The sequence below is a fragment of the Oncorhynchus clarkii genome, chromosome 19 (genome assembly GCF_045791955.1).
Source record: "Oncorhynchus clarkii lewisi isolate Uvic-CL-2024 chromosome 19, UVic_Ocla_1.0, whole genome shotgun sequence".
Classification (NCBI taxonomy): Eukaryota; Metazoa; Chordata; class Actinopteri; order Salmoniformes; family Salmonidae; genus Oncorhynchus; species Oncorhynchus clarkii.
This window is the reverse complement of record NC_092165.1, coordinates 747,653-769,798: the sequence shown is the minus strand read 5'-3', so window position 1 is coordinate 769,798 and position 22,146 is coordinate 747,653. Positions and strand designations below refer to the sequence as shown.

The following is a 22,146-nucleotide window of genomic DNA, read 5'->3' as shown; positions in this document are numbered from 1 at the left end:
GTTGCTGACGTGTATAGGGTTGAATCATCAGCATACATGGACACAGAGGCTTTGTTTACTGCCAGTGGCAGGTCAAATGATAACATTATAAAAGTGTAGAGGGCCTAGAGAGCTTCCCTGCGGAACACCACAGGTGCATGTTTATCAATAATTGGAAGAAGCAATTTCATAAACTCATCAAGTGCAGCGTCTGGATGCTCCTTATTAATCACATCAGACCAACAAATATTTTGAACCAGTGGAGGCTCCTCAAAGGAGGAAGGGGAGAACCATCCTCAGTGAATTTCATAAAAATATAGATTTTTAAACATTTCAAAAGTTATCCTTTTTAGATAAAACTATACTAAATATATTCATATTTCACCAAACAATTGATTAGAACACACTGTTTTGCAATGAAGGTCTACAGTAGCCTCAACAGCACTCTGTAGGGTAGCACTATGGTGTAGCCGGAGGACATCTAGCTTCCGTCCTCCTCTTGGTACATTGACTTCAATACAAAACCTAGGAGGCTCTTGGTTCTCACCCCATTCCATAGACTTACAGAGTAATTATGAAAACTTCAGGAGGACGTCCTCCAACCTATCGGAGCTCTTGCAGTATGAACTGACATGTTGTCCACCCAATCAAAGGATCAGAGAATTAATTTAGTACTGAAAGCACAAGCTACAGCTAGCTAGCACTGCAGTGCATAACATGTGGTGAGTAGTTGACTCAAAGAGAGAGAAAGACAATAGTTGAACAGTTTTCAACAAATGTATTTCTTCAAAAATGAAGGAGAGGCAAGAGACAGAGAGAGAGAGTGTCATTTTTTTCACTTTCAGTTTCACTTACTTAGCTAGCAAATGCAGCTGGCTAGTTTAGCCTACTGAAACACCCTGCTCAAATAGAGGAATGCTCTGTTAGCTAGCTGGCTATAACAGAGGGATGTTATGTTAGCTAACTGGGGAGGAGATGCACTGAGGAGGAGATGCACTGCAGTACTTAATGCAGCTGGTGGCCACACCAGATACTGACTGTTACTTTTGATTTTGACCCCCCCTCTTTGTTCAGGGACACATTATTGTATTTCTGTTAGTCACATGTCTGTGGAACTTGTTCAGTTTATGTCTCAGTTGTTGAATCTTGTTATGTTCAAGTTTGCTGAAAATAAACGCAGTTGACAGTGAGAGGACGTTTTTTTGTTTGTTGCTGAGTTTATGTATAGATGGACGGACAGACAGACAGCAGGACGAAAGACAGTGGAGACGGCGTAACTCAGCGAACTGACATCTTTATTCACAGATTCAGAGCCTGCAGTGACATCAGTCGTGACATCACAGTCCTGACATCACCGATATGACATCACAGTCAATGCGATGGTTACAGCTGTCAAACAACAAGCAGCTAGCGTCCGCTAGCTAACATGCTAACATGGTTTTGTAGCTAGTGTCTGCTAACATGCTAACATGGTTTGGTAGCTAGCGTCCGCTAACATGCTAACATATTATATTAAAAAATATATAAAACTTTCAAAGGTGTTGAAAGCGTATAAAATGTACAAGTCATTGAGATGAGTCAGTGGTTCCAGCTGAGTAGAAACAAACAGAACACGTGTCTATAATAACTCTGATATATCAAATTGAGATGAGTCAGTGGTTCCAGCTGAGTAGAAACAAACAGAACACGTGTCTATAATAACTCTGATATTTCAAATTGAGATGAGTCAGTGGTTCCAGCTGAGTAGAAACAAACAGAACACGTGTCTATAATAACTCTGATATATCAAATTGAGATGAGTCAGTGGTTCCAGCTGAGTAGAAACAAACAGAACACGTGTCTATAATAACTCTGATATATCAAATTGAGATGAGTCAGTGGTTCCAGCTGAGTAGAAACAAACAGAACACGTGTCTATAATAACTCTGATATATCAAATCAACTATATAGAAATAATCCACCAACACGTTCACACAGGTGTAATGTTCAGAAACTACGGTGATGTCAGACAGAACTAGTGTTGTGATTGGGCGATGGGAACGTACAGGGCATCATTTGGGCTACTGTAATTGGCTGGCAGCTAAGGTCCTTATCCAATCAGGTTGTTGTGGGGCGGAGATCAGCAGAGTTCTGTCTTCTTGGGTTGTTGTTGTTTTGTTCTCTTTCCCACCTTTGTTTCTCTACCAGTTTTCTTGGCCCCTGAGGAAGAGAACAGAACATTTATTAACAGCATCAAAATACACAAGGAGTGAGGGAGGGAGAGAGGAGGGGAGGAGGGGAGAGACGAGAGGGGAGGAGAGAGGAGAGGAGGAGAGAGGTAGAGAAGGAGAGAAAGAATAAAAGAGAGACCAATGACAGAAAGAGAAGGACAGAAGAGATGCTTCGTGGTGCTCTAATCAGTTTGTGTGGGACTAGGGGACTAGGAGACTGGGAGACTAGGGGCCTAGGAGACTGGGAGACTTGGAGACTAGGGGCCTAGGAGACTAGAAGACTAGGGGACTGGGAGACTAGGGGACTAGGAGACTAGGGGACTAGGAGACTAGGGGACAAGAGACTAGGGGACTAGGAGACTAGGGGACTAGGAGACTGGGAGACGGTATCAGTAGCAGTGGACTGGGACTAGGGGACGGTATCAGTAGCAGTGGACTAGGAGACGGTATCAGTCCCCAGCTGTTCCCAAACTCCACGGCACAGGTTCTCTTCACAATCCTGTAGCATTCTTGAGGGGCCTTGGTATTTCTGATACTGACTTCCTCTCCTGGGTGCTCGTACCTTGGCTGAGTCATAGTTGCGGTATGTCTGCCTGAGCGTGAGGTCTGTGCTGCCCGGCTCAACCCGGCTCATGTACACTCTGTTGCCGGTTACGGGTGGCTATCCGAAGACAGAGGGCGGCCAGGCTCGGTGGGTAAGCCCCACCGCTTGCCTCTCTTCCCTGGGTCGCTCTTCTTTTCAGTTCGCTGCAGCTAGCGACTGGAACGAGCTGCAACAAACACTCATCAAACACTTATCTCAATCTCTTCATTAAAATACTTAATCATGGACACTCTTACTGACAGTTGAGGCTGATGTATTGTTGTCTCTACCGGTGCTGGGTGCCGGCCGGTTACCGTCTTACCGCCTTAACCGAGTGAGGCTCGTTGTGACAACAGTACCCCCAAGTGGCCAATCAGGGTACGTCACTGATCACTGAGCCCTGGTACCCAGAGTGGGCCGGGCTTTAGGCAAACCTTGGCACAATACAGTTTCTTCAACCCTGAGTTCCGCAGTGTTCACGGGTTTTAAAACGTGTGTCTCCTGCAGTTCAATGAAAAGGGTCCCTTCTCCATGTTCAGACTCACAGTTGTCAAGAGTGGTGGTTATTTTTCCAATTCCAATCTCTCCCAGTCCACAAAGTGGTGTCCCGCCCCTTCAGAGTCATGGGAGGCTCGCTGTCTGCTCTGACCAATGGCGGGCATGCGTAGTGTCGCCCTGGATCATACGAATAGTAGCCTCTGCAGGGTCCCCAACAGCCAGATGTTCCGGGTTTTCAGGGGAAATGGAGAGAGAGCCTATGACGTGACTTCTGCTTTTGGACATTAACAAGGCATCACTCCAAGGTGACACTCCTCCTCCTCATTTACTAGATTGGTTGAACAGAACAGAACCTCCCCAACAGTTATTTTTCTTCTCGTCAAAACCAGGATGTAGGGAACCTAGTTTCTGGCTTTTCTTTTTTATGCCTGCTAATCAAATCAAATCAAATCAAATTTTATTTGTCACATACACATGGTTAGCAGATGTTAATGCGAGTGTAGCGAAATGCTTGTGCTTCTAGTTCCGACAATGCAGTAATAACCAATGAGTAATCTAACTAACAGTTCCAAAACTACTGTCTTGTACACAGTGTGAGGGGATAAAGAATATGTACATAAGGATATATGAATGAGTGATGGTACAGAGCAGCATAGGCAAGATACAGTAGATGGTATCGAGTACAGTATATACATATGAGATGAGTATGTAAACAAAGTGGCATAGTTAAAGTGGCTAGTGATACATGTATTACATAAGGATACAGTCGATGATATAGAGTACAGTATATACGTATGCATATGAGATGAATAATGTAGGGTAAGTAACATTATATAAGGTAGCATTGTTTAAAGTGGCTAGTGATATATTTACATCATTTCCCATCAATTCCCATTATTAAAGTGGCTGAAGTTGAGTCAGTGTCAGTGTGTTGGCAGCAGCCACTCAATGTTAGTGGTGGCTGTTTAACAGTCTGATGGCCTTGAGATAGAAGCTGTTTTTCAGTCTCTCGGTCCCAGCTTTGATGCACCTGTACTGACCTCGCCTTCTGGATGATAGCGGGGTGAACAGGCAGTGGCTCGGGTGGTTGATGTCGTTGATGATCTTTATGGCCTTCCTGTGACATCGGGTGGTGTAGGTGTCCTGGAGGGCAGGTAGTTTGCCCCCGGTGATGCGTTGTGCAGACCTCACCACCCTCTGGAGAGCCTTACGGTTGAGGGCGGAGCAGTTGCCGTACCAGGCGGTGATACAGCCCGCCAGGATGCTCTCGATTGTGCATCTGTAGAAGTTTGTGAGTGCTTTTGGTGACAAGCCGAATTTCTTCAGCCTCCTGAGGTTGAAGAGGCGCTGCTGCGCCTTCTTCACAATGCTGTCTGTGTGAGTGGACCAATTCAGTTTGTCTGTGATGTGTATGCCGAGGAACTTAAAACTTGCTACCCTCTCCACTACTGTTCCATCGATGTGGATAGGGGGGTGTTCCCTCTGCTGTTTCCTGAAGTCCACAATCATCTCCTTAGTTTTGTTGACGTTGAGTGTGAGGTTATTTTCCTGACACCACACTCCGAGGGCCCTCACCTCCTCCCTGTAGGCCGTCTAAGTTAGGTTACGTGAACAGTGATGTCGGGGTACAGGCTACAACTTGTTGTTCGTCCCGCCACGCTTGTGCAGCGTCATCAGGCCGACTATTCCCGAGGCTTCAGTGCCTGTTTTGAGGGAGGAAATATCCTCCCGTCTCCAGAAGCAGGCAATCCGTTGAAGATCCAAGATGGCTGGTGCAGCCGGTATTTCCTGGTTCCGAAAAGGGAGAGGACTTTACGTCCCATTCTAGACCTATGTGCCCTCAGCAAGCACCTCAGAGTCTACAAACTCACAACTCTCACAAGCACCTCAGAGTCTACAAACTCACAACGCTCACAAGCCGCCTCCGGAGTCTATAAACTCACAACGCTCACAAGCCGCCTCCGGAGTCTACAAACTCACAACGCTCACAAGCACCTCAGAGTCTACAAACTCACAACGCTCACAAGCACCTCAGAGTCTACAAACTCACAACGCTCACAAGCACCTCAGAGTCTACAAACTCACAACGCTCACAAGCACCTCAGAGTCTACAAACTCACAACGCTCACAAGCACCTCAGAGTCTACAAACTCACAACGCTCACAAGCACCTCAGAGTCTACAAACTCACAACTCTCACAAGCACCTCAGAGTCTACAAACTCACAACGCTCACAAGTACCTCAGAGTCTACAAACTCACAACGCTCACAAGCACCTCAGAGTCTACAAACTCACAACGCTCACAAGCCGCCTCCGGAGTCGTCAAGGGAGCAAGGAATGTAACACACATCTACTGTCCCGTATTCAGTCTCTAGTCTTCCACAGAAACCAGAAAATTACCTGTCTGACTCCACATCAGCACATTCTGTTTCTAGGTCCTGAGCTAGACTCACTTGCGTATCATGCTTTTCTATCCCCACAGAGGGTGTCTGAGTTCCGGCTCTGCTCAGCCAAACTTCGGTTATGTCACAAAGGGCGTTGTTGCCAGGGCTACGCCCTACTTCTACTGGGGACAATGGCTTCTGTGATGTAAGTTCTTCCCCTTGGGCTATTGTTCATGTGGCCCTTCCAGCGCTGAATGCTAACCAATCACCTGGATGCATTGCGCAGCCTAAGCCGGTCACTTTGGGTGTCAGGTCTATGGGCCATGAACCAGTGCTGGACCCTCTGCTATTGTCAGGGGGCTCCCATGGACTCAGTTGTATCCCACAAGGTGATCACTACAGACACATTCCCCTGAGGGTGGGGTGCGCTGTTAGAAAGGCAACCGATTCTGGGGGTATCGACATTGGTGTGGATCGCACTGCATATCAATTACCCAGAGATCCTAACGGTATATCTGACACTAAGGCGCTTTCCCCTGAGGGTGGGGTGCGCTGTTAGAAAGGCAACCGATTCTGGGGGTATCGACATTGGTGTGGATCGCACTGCATATCAATTACCCAGAGATCCTACCGGTATATCTGACACTAAGGCGCTTTCCCCTGCTTTGGTCGGGCCAGTGGTGGCGTGCATCAACGGGGACGGGGAGAGACTCGATCTACCTCCTCAACTTGGATCGCTCCCTATTGCTGGGAGCAGTGTGCACATGCTTTCACTCCGGGAAACACATGTCCCCGGTTGCCTCAGTTTGGGTGCAGATTAGCCTCCACTCTCAGGGGTGGTGGTCTCCCAGATAAGGGAAATCTTCAGCAGGGCCGAGATAAATCTTTAGACATCACATTACACAACTTGCATTGTCGTCTGTTTTTCCTCGATGAGGGAGTCGAGCACTTCACTGGCCTCGGATCCTCCTTTACACATTTCCTCCCGTGAAGCTGATTCAGCCGTCGTTGGAGAGGGTGCACCTCAGGGGCTTGCTGTTGACTCTTGTGGCTCCCCATTGGTCCAAGCAACCTTGATTTGTGGAGATCATTCACCTGTTGTGGTGGGGTCCTGTGGCAACTCTGCCTCGTGATTTGTTGGGAGAGTTGTCTGTCATGTCTGCCTCGTGATTTGTTGGGAGAGTTGTCTGTCATGTCTCCCTCATGATTTGTTGGGAAAGTTGTCTGTCATGTCTGCCTCGTGATTGGTTGGGAGAATTGTCTGTCATGTCTGCCTCGTGATTGGTTGGGAGAGTTGTCTGGCATGAAGAGGACCCACCCTGTTGTTTTCCCTTTATGGTCATTTGAAACCAGATCCTAGTCACTGCTGGATCGGCGTTTTCAAGACTAGAAAATAGCCACTAGAGAAGTGTGTGTCTTTATACCTGTGTGTGTGTGTGTGTGTGTGTGTGTGTGTGTGTGTGTGTGTGTGTGTGTGTGTGTGTGTGTGTGTGTGTGTGTGTGTGTGTGTGTGTGTGTGTGTGTGTGTACCTACTCTTCAAACACATCCTCCGTATCCATCCTCCTGTAGTACTTGGCCAGTTTGACTGACAGGATGATGCTGGGAACCAGGAACACACAGCAACCACCCAGACCGAACCAGAACGTGTTCTATAAGACACAGAGATACATAACCTTAACTCAGACCAAACCAGAACAACACACACATAGATATAACCTCACACACACACACAGACACACCAACACACACAGCACATACCAATACACACACCGACACACAGCACACACCGACACACAGCACATACCGACACACACACCACACACACCGACACACACATCACACACACCGACCCAAACACACACAGCACATGCCGACACACACACCGACACATACACAAACACACACAGCACATACTGACAAACACACACAGCACACACCAACACAAACAAACAGCTCCTGTGTATCTTACCACTGAGTCGACTATGAAGCTGCAGGCAACGATCTCCATGGAGTCAATGATGTTACTGATGGGCTTACACTGAGACACCTCCCCTGTCAGCTAGGACACATTACATTATGGAGGAGAGGTTACTGATGGGCTGACACTGAGACACCTCCCCTGTCAGCTAGGACACATTACATTATGGAGGAGAGGTTACTGATGGGCTGACACTGAGACACCTCCCCTGTCAGCTAGGACACATTACATTATGGACGAGAGGTTACTGATGGGCTGACACTGAGACACCTCCCCTGTCAGCTAGGATACATTACATTATGGAGGAGAGGTTACTGATGGGCTGACACTGAGACACCTCCCCTGTCAGCTAGGATACATTACATTATGGAGGTTACTGATGGAATGACACTGAGACACCTCCCCTGTCAGCTAGGATACATTACATTATGGAGGAGAGGTTACGACTGGAGGGACTGGAGAGGAGGTACAGATCTAGCTAAACAGAACAATAGTGTACAGAATAATATTAGAGATAATTATTTATTTCAGCTTTTATTTCTTTCATCACATTCCCAGAGGGTCAGAAGTTTACACACACTCAATTAGTATTTGGTAGCATTGCCTTTAAATTGTTTAATTTGGGTCTAATGTTTTGGGTAGCCTTCCACAAGCTTCCCACAATAAGTTGGGTGAATTTTGTCCCATTCCTCCTGACAGAGCTGGTGTAACTGAGTCAGGTTTGTAGACCACCTGACAGAGCTGGTGTAACTGAGTCAGGTTTGTAGGCCTCCTGACAGAGCTGGTGTAACTGAGTCAGGTTTGTAGGCCTGCTGACAGAGCTGGTGTAACTGAGTCAGGTTTGTAGGCCTCCTGACAGAGGTGGTGTAACTGAGTCAGGTTTGTAGACCTCCTGACAGAGCTGGTGTAACTGAGTCAGGTTTGTAGGCCTGCTGACAGAGCTGGTGTAACTGAGTCAGGTTTGTAGGCCTCCTGACAGAGCTGGTGTAACTGAGTCAGGTTTGTAGGCCTGCTGACAGAGCTGGTGTAACTGAGTCAGGTTTGTAGGCCTCCTGACAGAGCTGGTGTAACTGAGTCAGGTTTGTAGGCCTGCTGACAGAGCTGGTGTAACTGAGTCAGGTTTGTAGGCCTCCTGACAGAGCTGGTGTAACTGAGTCAGGTTTGTAGGCCTCCTTGCTCAAACATGCTTTTTCAGTTCTGCCCACAGATATTCTATTCTCTCTACTATTATTATGACATTTCACATTCTTAAAATAAAGTGATGATCCTAACTGACCTAAACCAGGGAATTTTTACTAAGATTAAATGTCAGGAATTGTGAAAAACGTATATATATATATATATATATATATACACACTAGCATTCAAAAGTTTGGGGTCACTTAGAAACATCCTTGTTTTTGAAAGAAATGTTTTTGTCCATTAAATAACATCAAATTGATCAGAAATACAGTGTAGACATTGTTAATGTTGTAAATGACTATTGTAGCTGGAAACGGCTGATGTGTAATGGAATATCTACAGAGGCCCAGTATCAGCAACCATCACTCCTGTGTTCCACTGCCTTCTAGTGACCCCGAACTTCAGAACGGCAGTATATAACTCTAACTTGATAACTTACAGAGTTTTTGACCCAGTCTGTGTACTGTCTGAAGTATCCAACCAGGCTCTGCATGTACACATCTCTCTCCTGCAGGACAACGAGAGGTTGTTTAGAGTGTCTGTCTGTCTGTCTGTCTGTCTGTCTGTCTGTCTGTCTGTCTGTCTGTCTGTCTGTCTGTAGTGCGATTACCTGTTTAACCACGCGTGAAGCGTTGTGTGTCTGTCTGTCTGTCTGTCTGTCGACGTCTGTCTGTCTGTCTGTCTGTCTGTAGTGCGTTTACCTGTTTAACCACGCGTGAAGCGTTGTGTGTGATGAGGTACTCTGCTTCGTCGATGGCACTAAGGACGTTAGTCACCTTCACCTGAGAGAGACAGGTGAGTTAGGGTGTGTGTGTGTGTGTGTGTATGTGTGTGTGTATGTGTATGTGTGTGTGTGTGTGTGTGTGTGTGTGTGTGTGTGTCCTCACAGGTAGTTCCTTAGCTGTCCTCTGCAGTAGCCGGATGCTCTGGCTGAGGGTGCTCTGGAAGAGAGGAGAAGGCCATGTTTCAGATGGGTCTAGTTACTGAATCTGGCCATGTTTCAGATGGGTCTAGTTACTGAATCTGGCCATGTTTCAGATGGGTCTAGTTACTGAAGAGGGCCATGTTTCAGATAGGTCTAGTTACTGAAGAGGGCCATGTTTCAGATAGGTCTAGTTACTGAAGAGGGCCATGTTTCAGATAGATCTCTACAGAAGGGCCATGTTTCAGATAGATCTCTACAGATAGCTCACTAGCTAACAGGGAAACAATGATCTGGGTTGCTAACTTCATTCTTCTTACATGTACTCCTAAAGAAGCATTGGGTTGGTGTAAACATGAGAGATAGTTCCCTTCCACCATGTGTGTTTCACCAGTCTAACCCTAACCCATTAATTCCCCAGTCTCAGTGCTATTCATTTTAAATCCATTGATCATTACTGTATCATTGAAACCTAAACTAACCATTGATCTGACGATCACCTTCTGTATTACTGCCTCAAAACTAAAAGTTAATAAAAAGTAGCAAATCAAGTCTGAAAACTAACTGAAGCTAAACGGAAGTTTAAAAAATAAAATAAAAACATTTTAAAACGAATAGAAAAATGCAAATCGGTAATAACCAATAATAACACAAATACCATTTATTTTCTCTCACACAAATACACAACACTGCTCAGAACAACAACATCACAACACACACCGAGTACCACAGCGTATTACAACACAAAAACACAACACTGCTCAGAACAACAACATCACAACACACACCGAGTACCACAGCGTATTACAACACAAAAACACAACACTGCTCAGAACAACAACATCACAACACACACCGAGTACCACAGCGTATTACAACACAAATTCACAACACTGTTCAGAACCGTTGACTGGTACTGTATATATACAACACTGTTCAGAACCGTTGACTGGTACTGTATATACACAACACTGTTCAGAACCGTTGACTGGTACTGTATATACACAACACTGTTCAGAACCGTTGACTGTTACTGTATATACACAACACTGTTCAGAACCGTTGACTGGTACTGTATATACACAACACTGTTCAGAACCGTTGACTGGTACTGTATATACACAACACTGTTCAGAACCGTTGACTGGTACTGTATATACACAACACTGTTCAGAACCGTTGACTGGTACTGTATATATACAACACTGTTCAGAACCGTTGACTGGTACTGTATATATACACACACAGAAAGTATAACCCTTGACTTATTTCACATTTAGTTGTCTTTTGAATTTAAATTCAAAATGGATTAAATAGCTGTTTTATTCTCACCCATCGATACACAAAACCCCATAATGACAAATTAAAAACATGTTTTGAGAAATGTTAAAACATTTATTGAAAATGAAATACAGAAATATCTAATGTACATAAGTATTCACACCCCTGAGTCAATACTTAGTAGAAGCACCTCTGGCTGTGATTACAGTTTTCTGGGTAAGTCTCTAAGAGTCATTACAGCTGTGAGTCTTTCTGGGTACGTCTCTAAGAGTGATTACAGCTGTGAGTCTTTCTGGCTAAGTCTCTAAGAGTGATTACAGCTGTGAGTCTTTCTGGCTAAGTCTCTAAGAGTGATTACAGCTGTGAGTCTTTCTGGCTAAGTCTCTAAGAGTGATTACAGCTGTGAGTCTTTCTGGCTAAGTCTCTAAGAGTGATTACAGCTGTGAGTCTTTCTGGCTAAGTCTCTAAGAGTGATTACAGCTGTGAGTCTTTCTGGGTAAGTCTCTAAGAGTGATTACAGCTGTAAGTCTTTCTGGCTAAGTCTCTAAGAGTGATTACAGCTGTGAGTCTTTCTGGCTAAGTCTCTAAGAGTCATTACAGCTGTGAGTCTTTCTGGGTAAGTCTCTAAGCTCTTTCTACACCTGGATTGTGCAACATTTGCCCATTATTCTTTAAAATATTCTTCAAGTTCTTTCACATTGGTTGTTGATCATTGCTAGACAACCATTTCAAGGATTTTTCCACAGATCAAGTAGATTTAAGTCAAAAGTGTAACTATTCCACTCAGGATCATTCACTGTCTTCTTGGTAAGCAACTCCAGTGTAGATGTGGCCTTGTGTTTTAGGTTATTGTCTTGCTGAAAGGTGAATTCATCTCCCAGTGTCTGGTGGAAAGCAGACTGAACCAGGTTTTCCTCTAGGATTTTGCCTGTGCTTAGCTCCATTCCGTTTCTCTTTTATCCTGAAAAACTCCCTCATCGTTAACAATTACAAGCATACCCATAACATGATGCAGCCACCACTATGCTTGAACATATGGAGAGCAATTCTCAGTAATGTGTTGTATTGGATTTGCCCCAAACAACACTTTGTTTTCAAGACAAAAAGTGATTTGCTTTGCCACATGTTTTGCAGTATGACTTTAGTGTCTTGTTGCAAACAGGATGCATGTTTTGCAGTATTTTTATTCTGTACAGGTTTCCTCCTTTTCACTCTGTCAATTAGTATTGTGAAGTAACTGCAAATGTTGTTGATCCATCCTCAGTTTTCTCCTATGACAGCCACTAAACTCTCTAACTGTTTTAAAGTCAAAATTCGCCTCATGGTGAAATCCCTGAGTGGTTTCCTTCCTCTCCGGCAACTGAGTTAGGAAGGACGCCTGTATCTTCGTAGTGACTGGGTGTATTGATACACCGTCCAATAGGAGCCCTTCTTTGCGAGGCATTGGAAAACCTCCCTGGTCTTTGTGGTTGAATCTGTGTTATAAATTCACTGCTGGACTGAGGAACCTAATGTTGTGTTACACAAACAGTAATAATGACACTTTTGTATATATAGTGTACTTGTATGTGTGGGGTACAGAGATGAGGTAGTCATTAAAAAAACATGTTAAACACTATCATTGTACACAGAGTGAGTCTATGCAACTTAAAACGTGACTTGTTCAGCACATTTTTACTCCTGAACTTATTAAGGCCACAACAACAAAGGGGTTGAATACTTATCGACTCAAGACGTTTCAGCTTTTCATTTTTAATTACTTTGTAAACATTTTGAAAAAACAACAACATTATTCCACTTCGATATTATGGGCTATTGTGTTTAGGCCACTGATACCAAATCTAAATGTCATCCATTTTAAATTCAGGCTGTAACACAACAACAAAGTCAAGGGGTGTGAATAGTTTCTGAAGGCTCTGTGTAGAAATATACACAAACTACACACAGACACCAAGCTTACCCGCGCTCGGACAAATTTCTGGGCCACCATTTATATGTGAATATTAGTGAGAAAGAAAGACAAGAAGAGAGAGAGAGAACAGCAGGAACATAGAGAGAGAGAGAGAGAGAGAACAGCAGGAACATAGAGAGAGAGAGAGAGAGAGAGAGAGAGAACAGCAGGAACATAGAGAGAGAGAGAGAGAGAGAGAGAGAGAGAGAGAGAGAGAGAGAGAGAGAACAGCAGGAACATAGAGAGAGACAGAGACAGAGAGAGAGAGACAGAGAGAGAGACAGAGAGAGAGAGAGAGAGAGAGAGAGAGAGAGAGAGAGAGAGAGAGAGAGAGAGAGAGAGACAGACGTTGGGGAAGAACAGAAATCAGTCAAGCTGTCTCTTACCAGGTCTTTGGGAGAAAGACTGTTTACGTGTGTATATGTGTGTGTGTATGTGAGTACTTATGTGAGTACGTGTGTGTGTGTGTGTGTGTGTGTGTGAGTGTGTGAGTACGTGTGTGTGTGTGTGTGTGCGTGTGTGTGTGTGTGTGTGTGTGTGTGTGTGTGTGTGTGTGTGTGTGTGAGTGTGTATATGTGAGTACGTGTGTGTGTGAGTGTGTGCGCGTCGGGGTGTGTGGGTTTACCATGGCCTGCTCCATAGGGACGACCTGTTCTCTGTGGATCTGTCGTATGCTGCTGGCATGACCCTTCAAAGCATTCTCTAGAGCTCCCCGCGGCTACACACAAACACACGGGACGTAGCGTTTAGCATTTATTCTCACCATATCCATATTAACACACAAGACGTAGCATTAGCATTTAGCCTCACCATCTCAATATTAACACACAGGACATAGCATTAGCATTTAGCCTCACCATCTCAATATTCACACACAGGATTTAGCATTTAGCCTCACCATCTCAATATTCACACACAGGACATAGCATTAGCATTTAGCCTCACCATCTCAATATTCACACACAGGATTTAGCATTTAGCCTCACCATCTCAATATTCACACACAGGACGTAGCATTAGCATTTGGCCTCACCATATCAATATTAACACACAGGACATAGCATTAGCATTTAGCCTCACCATATCAATATTCACACACAAGACGTAGCATTAGCATTTAGCCTCACCATATCAATATTCACACACAGGATTTAGCATTTAGCCTCACCATATCCATATTCACACACAAGACGTAGCATTAGCATTTAGCCTCACCGTATCAATATTCACACACAAGACGTAGCATTAGCATTTAGCCTCACCATATCAATATTCATTTGGAGGCCTATATCATGTTACAGGGTCTATATCGTGTTACAGGGTCTATATCTATATCTAGGGGTAAGGTCTAGGGGTTAGGGTCCAGGGGTTAGGGTCTAGGGGGTAGGATCTAGGGGACTCACAAGAAGGTCGGCCTGGGCCTCCAGCTCGTTAGGGGTTAGGCGTTAGGAGACTCACCAGAAGGTCGGCCTGGGCCTCCAGCTCGTTAGCATCTAAGGGTTAGGGTCTAGGGGTTAGGGTCTAGGGCTAAGGGGACTCACCAGAAGGTCGGCCTGGGCCTCCAGCTCGTTAGGGGTTAGGGTCTAGGGGTTAGGAGACTCACCAGAAGGTCGGCCTGGGCCTCCAGCTCGTTAGCATCTAAGGGTTAGGGTCTAGGGGTTAGGGTCTAGGGCTAAGGGGACTCCCCAGAAGGTCGGCCTGGGCCTCCAGCTCGTTAGGGCTTAGGGTCTAGGGGTTAGGAGACTCACCAGAAGGTCGGCCTGGGCCTCCAGCTCGTTAGGGGTTAGGGTCTAGGGGACTCACCAGAAGGTCTGCCTGGGCCTCCAGCTCGTTGGAAAATGACAGCAGATCCACCAGAGTTACACCTTTATTCACCTACACACACACAGAGTCAGTGGTTAGAGGTCAGGGGTTAGGGGTCAGGGTTTAGGGGTCAGGGTTTAGTGGTTAGGGGTCAGGGTTCAGTGGTCAGGGGTTAGAGGTCAGGGTTTAGTGATCAGGGGTCAGGGTTTAGGGGTCAGGGTTTAGTGGTTAAGGGTCAGGGTTCAGTGGTCAGGGGTTAGGGGTAGAGGTCGACCGATTATGATTTTTCAACGCCAATTCCGATACCAATTATTGGAGGACCAAAAAAGCCGATACCGATTAATCGGCCAATTAAAAAAAAAAATGTATTTGTAATAATGACAATTACAACAATACTGAATTAACACTTATTTTAACTTAATACATCAATAAAAATCTATTTAGCCTCAAATAAATAATGAAACATGTTCAATTTGGTTTAAAAAATGCAAAAACAAAGTGTTGGAGAAGAAAGTAAAAGTGCAATATGTGCCATGTAAGAAAGCTAACGTTTCAGTTCCTTGCTCAGAACATGAGAACATATGAAAGCTGGTGGTTCCTTTTAACATGAGTCTTCAATATTCCCAGGTAAGAAGTTTTAGGTTGTAGTTATTATAGGACTATTTCTCTCTATACCATTTGTGTTTCATTAACCTTTGACTATTGGATGTTCTTATAGGCACTTTAGTATTGCCAGTGTAACAGTATAGCTTCCGTCCCTCTCCTCGCCCCTACCTGGGCTCGAACCAGCAACACAACGACAACAGCCACCCTCGAAGCAGCGTTACCCATGCAGAGCAAGGGGAACAACTACTAGAAGGCTCAGCAGTGACGTTTGAAACGCTATTAGCGCACACCCAGCTAACTAGCTAGCCATTTCACATCGGTTACACCAGCCATTAGGCTGATAGGCTTGAAGTCATAAACAGTGCTGTGCTTGCGAAGAGCAGCTGGCAAAACGCACGAAAGTGCTGTTTGAATGAATGCTTACGAGCCTGCTGCTGCTCAGTCAGACTGCTCTATCAAATCAGACTTAATTATAACATAATAACACACAGAAATACGAGCCTTTGGTCATTAATATGGTCGAATCTGGAAACTATGATTTCGAAAACAAAACGTTTATTATTTCAGTGAAATACGGAACCGTTCCGTATTTGATCTAACGGGTGGCATCCATCAGTCTAAATATTCCTGTTACATTGCACAACCTTCAATGTTATGTCATAATTACGTAAAAATTCTGGCAAATTTAGTTTGCAATGAGCCAGGTGGCCCAAACTGTTGCATATACCCTGACTCTGCGTGCAATGAACACAAGAGAAGTGACACCATTTCCCTGGTTAATATTGCCTGCTAACCTTGATTTATTTTAGCTAAATATGCAGGTTTAAAAATATATACTTCTGTGTATTGATTTTAAGAAAGGCCTTGATGTTTATGGTTCGGTACAGTCGTCCAACGATTGTGCTTTTTTCGCAAATGCGCTTTTTTTAAATCATCCCCCAGCGTTTCATCGATTATATGCAACGCAGGACACGCTAGATAAACTAGTAATATCATCAACCCTGTGTAGTTAACTGGTGATTATGATTGATTGATTGTTTTTTATAAGATAAGTTTAATGCTAGCTAGCAACTTACCTTGCCTACCTACTGCATTTGCGTAACAGGCAGGCTCCTCATGGAGTGCAATGAGAGGCAGGTGGTAAGAGCATTGGACTAGTTAACTGTAAGGTTGCAAGACTGGATCCCCCGAGCTGACAAGGTAAAAATCTGTCGTTCTGAACAAGGCACTGTTAAATAAAGGTATACAAAATAAAAAATAAAATCGGTGCCCAAAAATACCGATTTCCGATTGTTATGAAAACTTGAAATCAGCCATTCCGATTAAACGGTCGACCTCTAGTTAGGGGTCAGGGTTCAGTGGTCAGGGGTCAGGTTTCAGTGGTCATGGTCATGGGTTAGGGGTCAGGGTTTAGTGATCAGGGGATAGGGGTCAGGGTTTAGTGATCAGGGGTTATACCTCGGCTAGGTAAGCAGCATAGTTAATATCTCCTATCCCAGCGTTAGAGAAGGTTAGCAGGTCATCCCGTTAGCGGTCAGGGTTCATGGGTTAGGGTTAGAGGTCAGGGGTTATACCTCTGCTAGGTAAGCAGCATAGTTAATATCTCCTATCCCAGCGTTAGAGAAGGTTAGCAGGTTATCCCGTTAGGGGTCAGGGTTCATGGGTTAAGGTTAGAGGTCAGGGGTTATACCTCTGCTAGGTAAGCAGCATAGTTAATATCTCCTATCCCAGCGTTAGAGAAGGTTAGCAGGTTATCCCGTTAGGGATCAGGGTTCATGGGTTAGGGCTAGAGGTCAGGGGTTATACCTCTGCTAGGTAAGCAGCATAGTTAATATCTCCTATCCCAGCGTTAGAGAAGGTTAGCAGGTCATCCCGTCCATCCTGCTCCAATAACACAATGCTCTGGAGGTCGATGCTCACGCTGTCAAACACCTTCACCAGGTCCTTGTTAAACTGACACACACACACACACACACACACAGACACACACACACACACACACAGACACACACACACAGACACACAGACACACACACACACACACACACACACACACACAGACACACAGACACACACACAGATACAAAAACACGTATGAATGGTAGGTTGTGTAACAGTTCTAGGAATGACTATCTCAACCCTTTATCTAGAACAATAACCCAATGGCAGAACTGTAACACACACACACACACAGACCCCCCCCCCCACCACACACACACACACACACACACATACAGACCCTGACATACCACGGTTGTTTTGAGGAAGGTGTTGATGTTGAACATTGTCTCCAGCTGCAGGGCATGGTACAGCCCGTTGTTATCATAGCAGTCTCTACACACACAACACACACACACACACACACACACACACACACACACACGCACACACACACACACACACACACACACACACACACCGTTGTTATCATAGCAGTCTCTACACACACACACACACACACACACACACACCATTGTTATCATAGCAGTCTCTACACACACACACACACACACACACACCGTTGTTATCATTGCAGTCTCTACACACACACACACACACACACACACACACACGCACACTGACCCATGGAAAGAAGTCATGGCTGACCACGTTTCCATCCAGCCGGGTGAATCACCTGACCCATGGAAAGAAGTCATGGCTGACCACGTTTCCATCCAGCCGGGTGAATCACCTGACCCATGGAAAGAAGTCATGGCTGACCACGTTTCCATCCAGCCGGGTGAATCACCTGACCCATGGAAAGAAGTCATGGCTGACCACGTTTCCATCCAGCCGGGTGAATCACCTGACCCATGGAAAGAAGTCATGGCTGATAGAAACATGACATGTCTCTACAATGTAATAAATGCAGGACTGACAATTGGTTTGTTTTATATGGTGGGATCTTTTGGTTTTGGTCAAATTACTGTAAACCTAACTTCCGTAATCCAAACTACTGTAAACCTAACTTCTGTAATCCAAACTACTGTAAACCTAACTTCTGTAATCCAAACTACTGTAAACCTAACTTCTGTAATCCAAACTACTGTAAACCTAACTTCTGTAATCCAAACTACTGTAAACCTATCTTCTGTAATCCAAACTACTGTAAACCTATCTTCTGTAATCCAAACTACTGTAAACCTAATTTCTGTAATCCAAACTACTGTAAACCTAACTTCTGTAATCCAAACTACTGTAAACCTATCTTCTGTATTCCAAACTACTGTAAACCTAGCTTCTGTAAACCTAGTGACTGTAATCCAAACTACTGTAAGCCTATCTTCTGTAATCCAAACTACTGTAAACCTATCTTCTGTAATCCAAACTACTGTAAACCTATCTTCTGTAGTCCAAACTACTGTAAACCTATCTTCTGTAATCCAAACTACTGTAAACCTATCTTCTGTAATCCAAACTACTATAAACCTAGTTTCTTTAACCCAAACTACTGTAAACCTATCTTCTGTAATCCAAACTACTGTAAACCTATCTTCTGTAATCCATACAGTAAACCTATCTTCTGTAATCCCAACTACTGTAAGCCTATCTTCTGTAATCCAAACTACTGTAAACCTATCTTCTGTAATTCAAACTACTGTAAACCTAGCTTCTGTAAACCTAGTTACTGTAATCCAAACACCTGTAAACCTAGCTTCTGTAATCCAAGCTACTGTAAACCTAGCCTCTGTAAACCTAGTTACTGCAAACCTAGCTTCTGTAAACCTAGCTTCTGTAATCCAATCTACTGTAAACCTAGCTACTGTAAACATAGCTTCTGTAAACCTAGCGACTGTAAACCTAGCTTCTGTAAACCTAGCTACTGTAAACATAGCTTCTGTAAATCTAGCTTCTGCAAACCTAGCTACTGTAAACCTAGCTACTGTAAACCTAACTACTGTAAACCTAACTACTGTCAACCTAGCTTATGTAATCCTAGCTTCTGTAAACCTAGTTTCTGTAAACATAGCTACTGTAAACCTACCTTATGTAATCCTAGCTTCTGTAAACCTAGCTACTGTAATCCTAGCTACTGTAAACCTTGCTACTGTAAACCTAGCTACTGTAAACCTAGCTACTGTAAACCTAGCTACTGTAAACCTAGCTGCTGTAATCCTAGCTACTGTAAACCTAGCTACTGTAATCCTAGCTACTGTAAACCTAGCTACTGTAATCCTAGCTACTGTAATCCTAGCTACTGTAAACCTAGCTACTGTAAACCTAGCTACTGTAAACCTATCTACTGTAATCCTAGCTACTGTAATCCTAGCTACTGTAATCCTAGCTACTGTAATCCTAACTACTGTAAACCTAGCTACTGTAAACCTAGCTACTGTAAACCTAGCTACTGTAAACCTAGCTACTGTAATCCTAGCTACTGTAATCCTAGCTACTGTAATCCTAGCTACTGTAATCCTAACTACTGTAAACCTAGCTACTGTAAATTGGTGTCCTTTTTTTCCAATCCAATGAGTATTTTGTTGATTTGACTGTGAATTCACGTAGTTAAACAACTAAATCAAACTGAACTAATGTCTGTCCAGTGATGTGAATGGTGTGTGTGTGTGTTGGTCTGTGTGCGTCTGCATGCTAACGTGCATGTGTGTGTGTGTGTGTGTGTGTCTCACCGGTACATGCTTCCTACAGTCAGGTTGATGTTAGGGTTCTGGAACAGCATGCCAGGCAGGAAGTTCTTCTTGGCAGGATGGACCATGTAGGGAGTGTCTATGATCTATACACACACACGCACACGGACACACACACACACAAACACAAACACAAACACACACACACGTTAGGATACTGAAGGACACAGGGCTGTAGTGTCTAGATACTGGAGGACACAGGGCTGTAGTGTCTAGGTACTGGAGGACACATGGCTGTAGTGTCTAGGTACTGGAGGACACAGGGCTGTAGTGTCTAGGTACTGGAGGACACAGGGATGTAGTGTCTAGATACTGGAGGACACAGGGCTGTAGTGTTTAGATACTGGAGGACACAGGGCTGTAGTGTCTAGATATTGGAGGACACAGGGCTGTAGTGTCTAGGTACTGGGTGAGGGAGGGAGATGGTGAGAGAGAGGGTGAGAGAGGGGGTAAGAGGGTAGAGGGGGGGAGAGGGTGAGAGAGAGGGAGGGGAGAGGGTGAAGGGGGGGGAGGGGGTGAGAGAGGGTGAGAGAGAGGGAGGAGGAGAGGGTGAGAGAGAGGGGGGAGAGGGTGAGAGAGAGGGGGGAGAGGGTGAGAGAGAGTGAGGGAGGAGGAGAGGGTGAGAGAGAGGGGGGAGAGGGTGAGAGAGAGGGGGGAGAGGGTGAGAGAGAAGGGGGAAGGTGTGTACCTTGAACAGTTGTCTGTTAGCAAGCGGTTCACAGAACAGCTTCTCAATGTTGCCCCCGACAACAAACCCTGCTGATACCAGCCCCATCAATACCCAGGCAAAGATGAAGCTGAACCCTACACCTCTGAGATGAAGAGGAGAGAGACAGTGAGAGACAGTGAGAGAGACAGAGACAGAGAGGATCGAGAGACAGACAGACAGACAGACAGACAGACAGACAGAGATATAGAGAGAGACAGAGAGAGAGAGAGAGAGAGAGAGAGAGAGAGAGAGATAGAGAGAGAGACAAAGAGAGACAGAGAGAGACAGAGACAGAGAGAGAGAGACAGATATATATATATATAGAGAGAGAGAGAGAGAGATACAAAGAGAGACAGAGAGACAGCAACACAATTAGCAGAGAGAGAGAAGTGTGATATTATGGATGCTGCCAGGATATTGTCATGGTTACTCACGCCATTAGCAGGTTGCCTCCGGTGTTTGATAGGCAGCCGCGGGTGGTGGGCGTGGCCTGTTTGTCGTAGCCACACGTTCCACACAACAGACCCAGGAAGTTAAAGGTCAAAACCAGAACCACTGAACACAGCACGGCCACACAGCCTATCCACCTGTAATAAACACTGTTATATACATCACCGAACACAGCACAGACCTGTAGAAGACCATCTGTATTAAACACACAGACCTGTAGAAGACCATCTGTATTAACCACACAGACCTGTAGAAGTCCATCTGTATTAAACACACAGACCTGTAGAAGTTCATCTGTATTAAACACACAGACCTGTAGAAGTCCATCTAAACACACAGACCTGTAGAAGTCCATCTAAACACAGACCTGTAGAAGTCCATCTAAACACACAGACCTGTAGAAGTCCATCTGTATTAAACACACAGACCTGTAGAAGTCCATCTAAACACACAGACCTGTAGAAGTCCATCTAACCACACAGACCTGTAGAAGTCCATCTGTATTAAACACACAGACCTGTAGAAGTCCATCTAAACACACAGACTTGTAGAAGTCCATCTGTATTAAACACACAGACCTGTAGAAGTCCATCTGTATTAAACACACAGACCTGTAGAAGTCCATCTGTATTAAACACACAGACCTGTAGAAGTCCATCTAACCACACAGACCTGTAGAAGTCCATCTAACCACACAGACCTGTAGAAGTCCATCTAAACACACAGACCTGTAGAAGTCCATCTAAACACACAGACCTGTAGAAGTCCATCTAACCACACAGACCTGTAGAAGTCCATCTAAACACACAGACCTGTAGAAGTCCATCTAACCACAGACCTGTAGAAGTCCATCTAAACACACAGACCTGTAGAAGTCCATCTAAACACACAGACCTGTAGAAGTCCATCTAAACACACAGACCTGTAGAAGTCCATCTGTATTAAACACACAGACCTGTAGAA

General features: G+C 44.7%; 1 protein-coding gene across 1 annotated transcript in view; it reads right to left on the bottom strand.

Annotated features, from left to right (window-relative positions):
- Positions 1-1,253: 1,253 nt before the first annotated feature.
- The window catches only part of LOC139374562 (prominin-1-A-like), a 51,024-nt gene continuing 30,131 nt past the window's right edge, over positions 1,254-22,146 (bottom strand). The window contains exons 14-27 of the mRNA XM_071115558.1: positions 21,168-21,320; positions 20,713-20,836; positions 20,007-20,110; positions 17,628-17,712; positions 17,185-17,331; positions 14,773-14,844; positions 13,595-13,687; positions 12,979-12,996; positions 9,703-9,756; positions 9,517-9,597; positions 9,255-9,323; positions 7,625-7,714; positions 7,189-7,304; positions 1,254-2,178 (exon numbers count right to left, since the gene is read on the bottom strand). Coding sequence (XP_070971659.1) covers positions 2,160-2,178; positions 7,189-7,304; positions 7,625-7,714; positions 9,255-9,323; positions 9,517-9,597; positions 9,703-9,756; positions 12,979-12,996; positions 13,595-13,687; positions 14,773-14,844; positions 17,185-17,331; positions 17,628-17,712; positions 20,007-20,110; positions 20,713-20,836; positions 21,168-21,320 — 1,225 coding nt within the window. The 3' untranslated portion in view covers positions 1,254-2,159. The remainder of the gene's footprint in view (positions 2,179-7,188; positions 7,305-7,624; positions 7,715-9,254; positions 9,324-9,516; positions 9,598-9,702; positions 9,757-12,978; positions 12,997-13,594; positions 13,688-14,772; positions 14,845-17,184; positions 17,332-17,627; positions 17,713-20,006; positions 20,111-20,712; positions 20,837-21,167; positions 21,321-22,146) is intronic.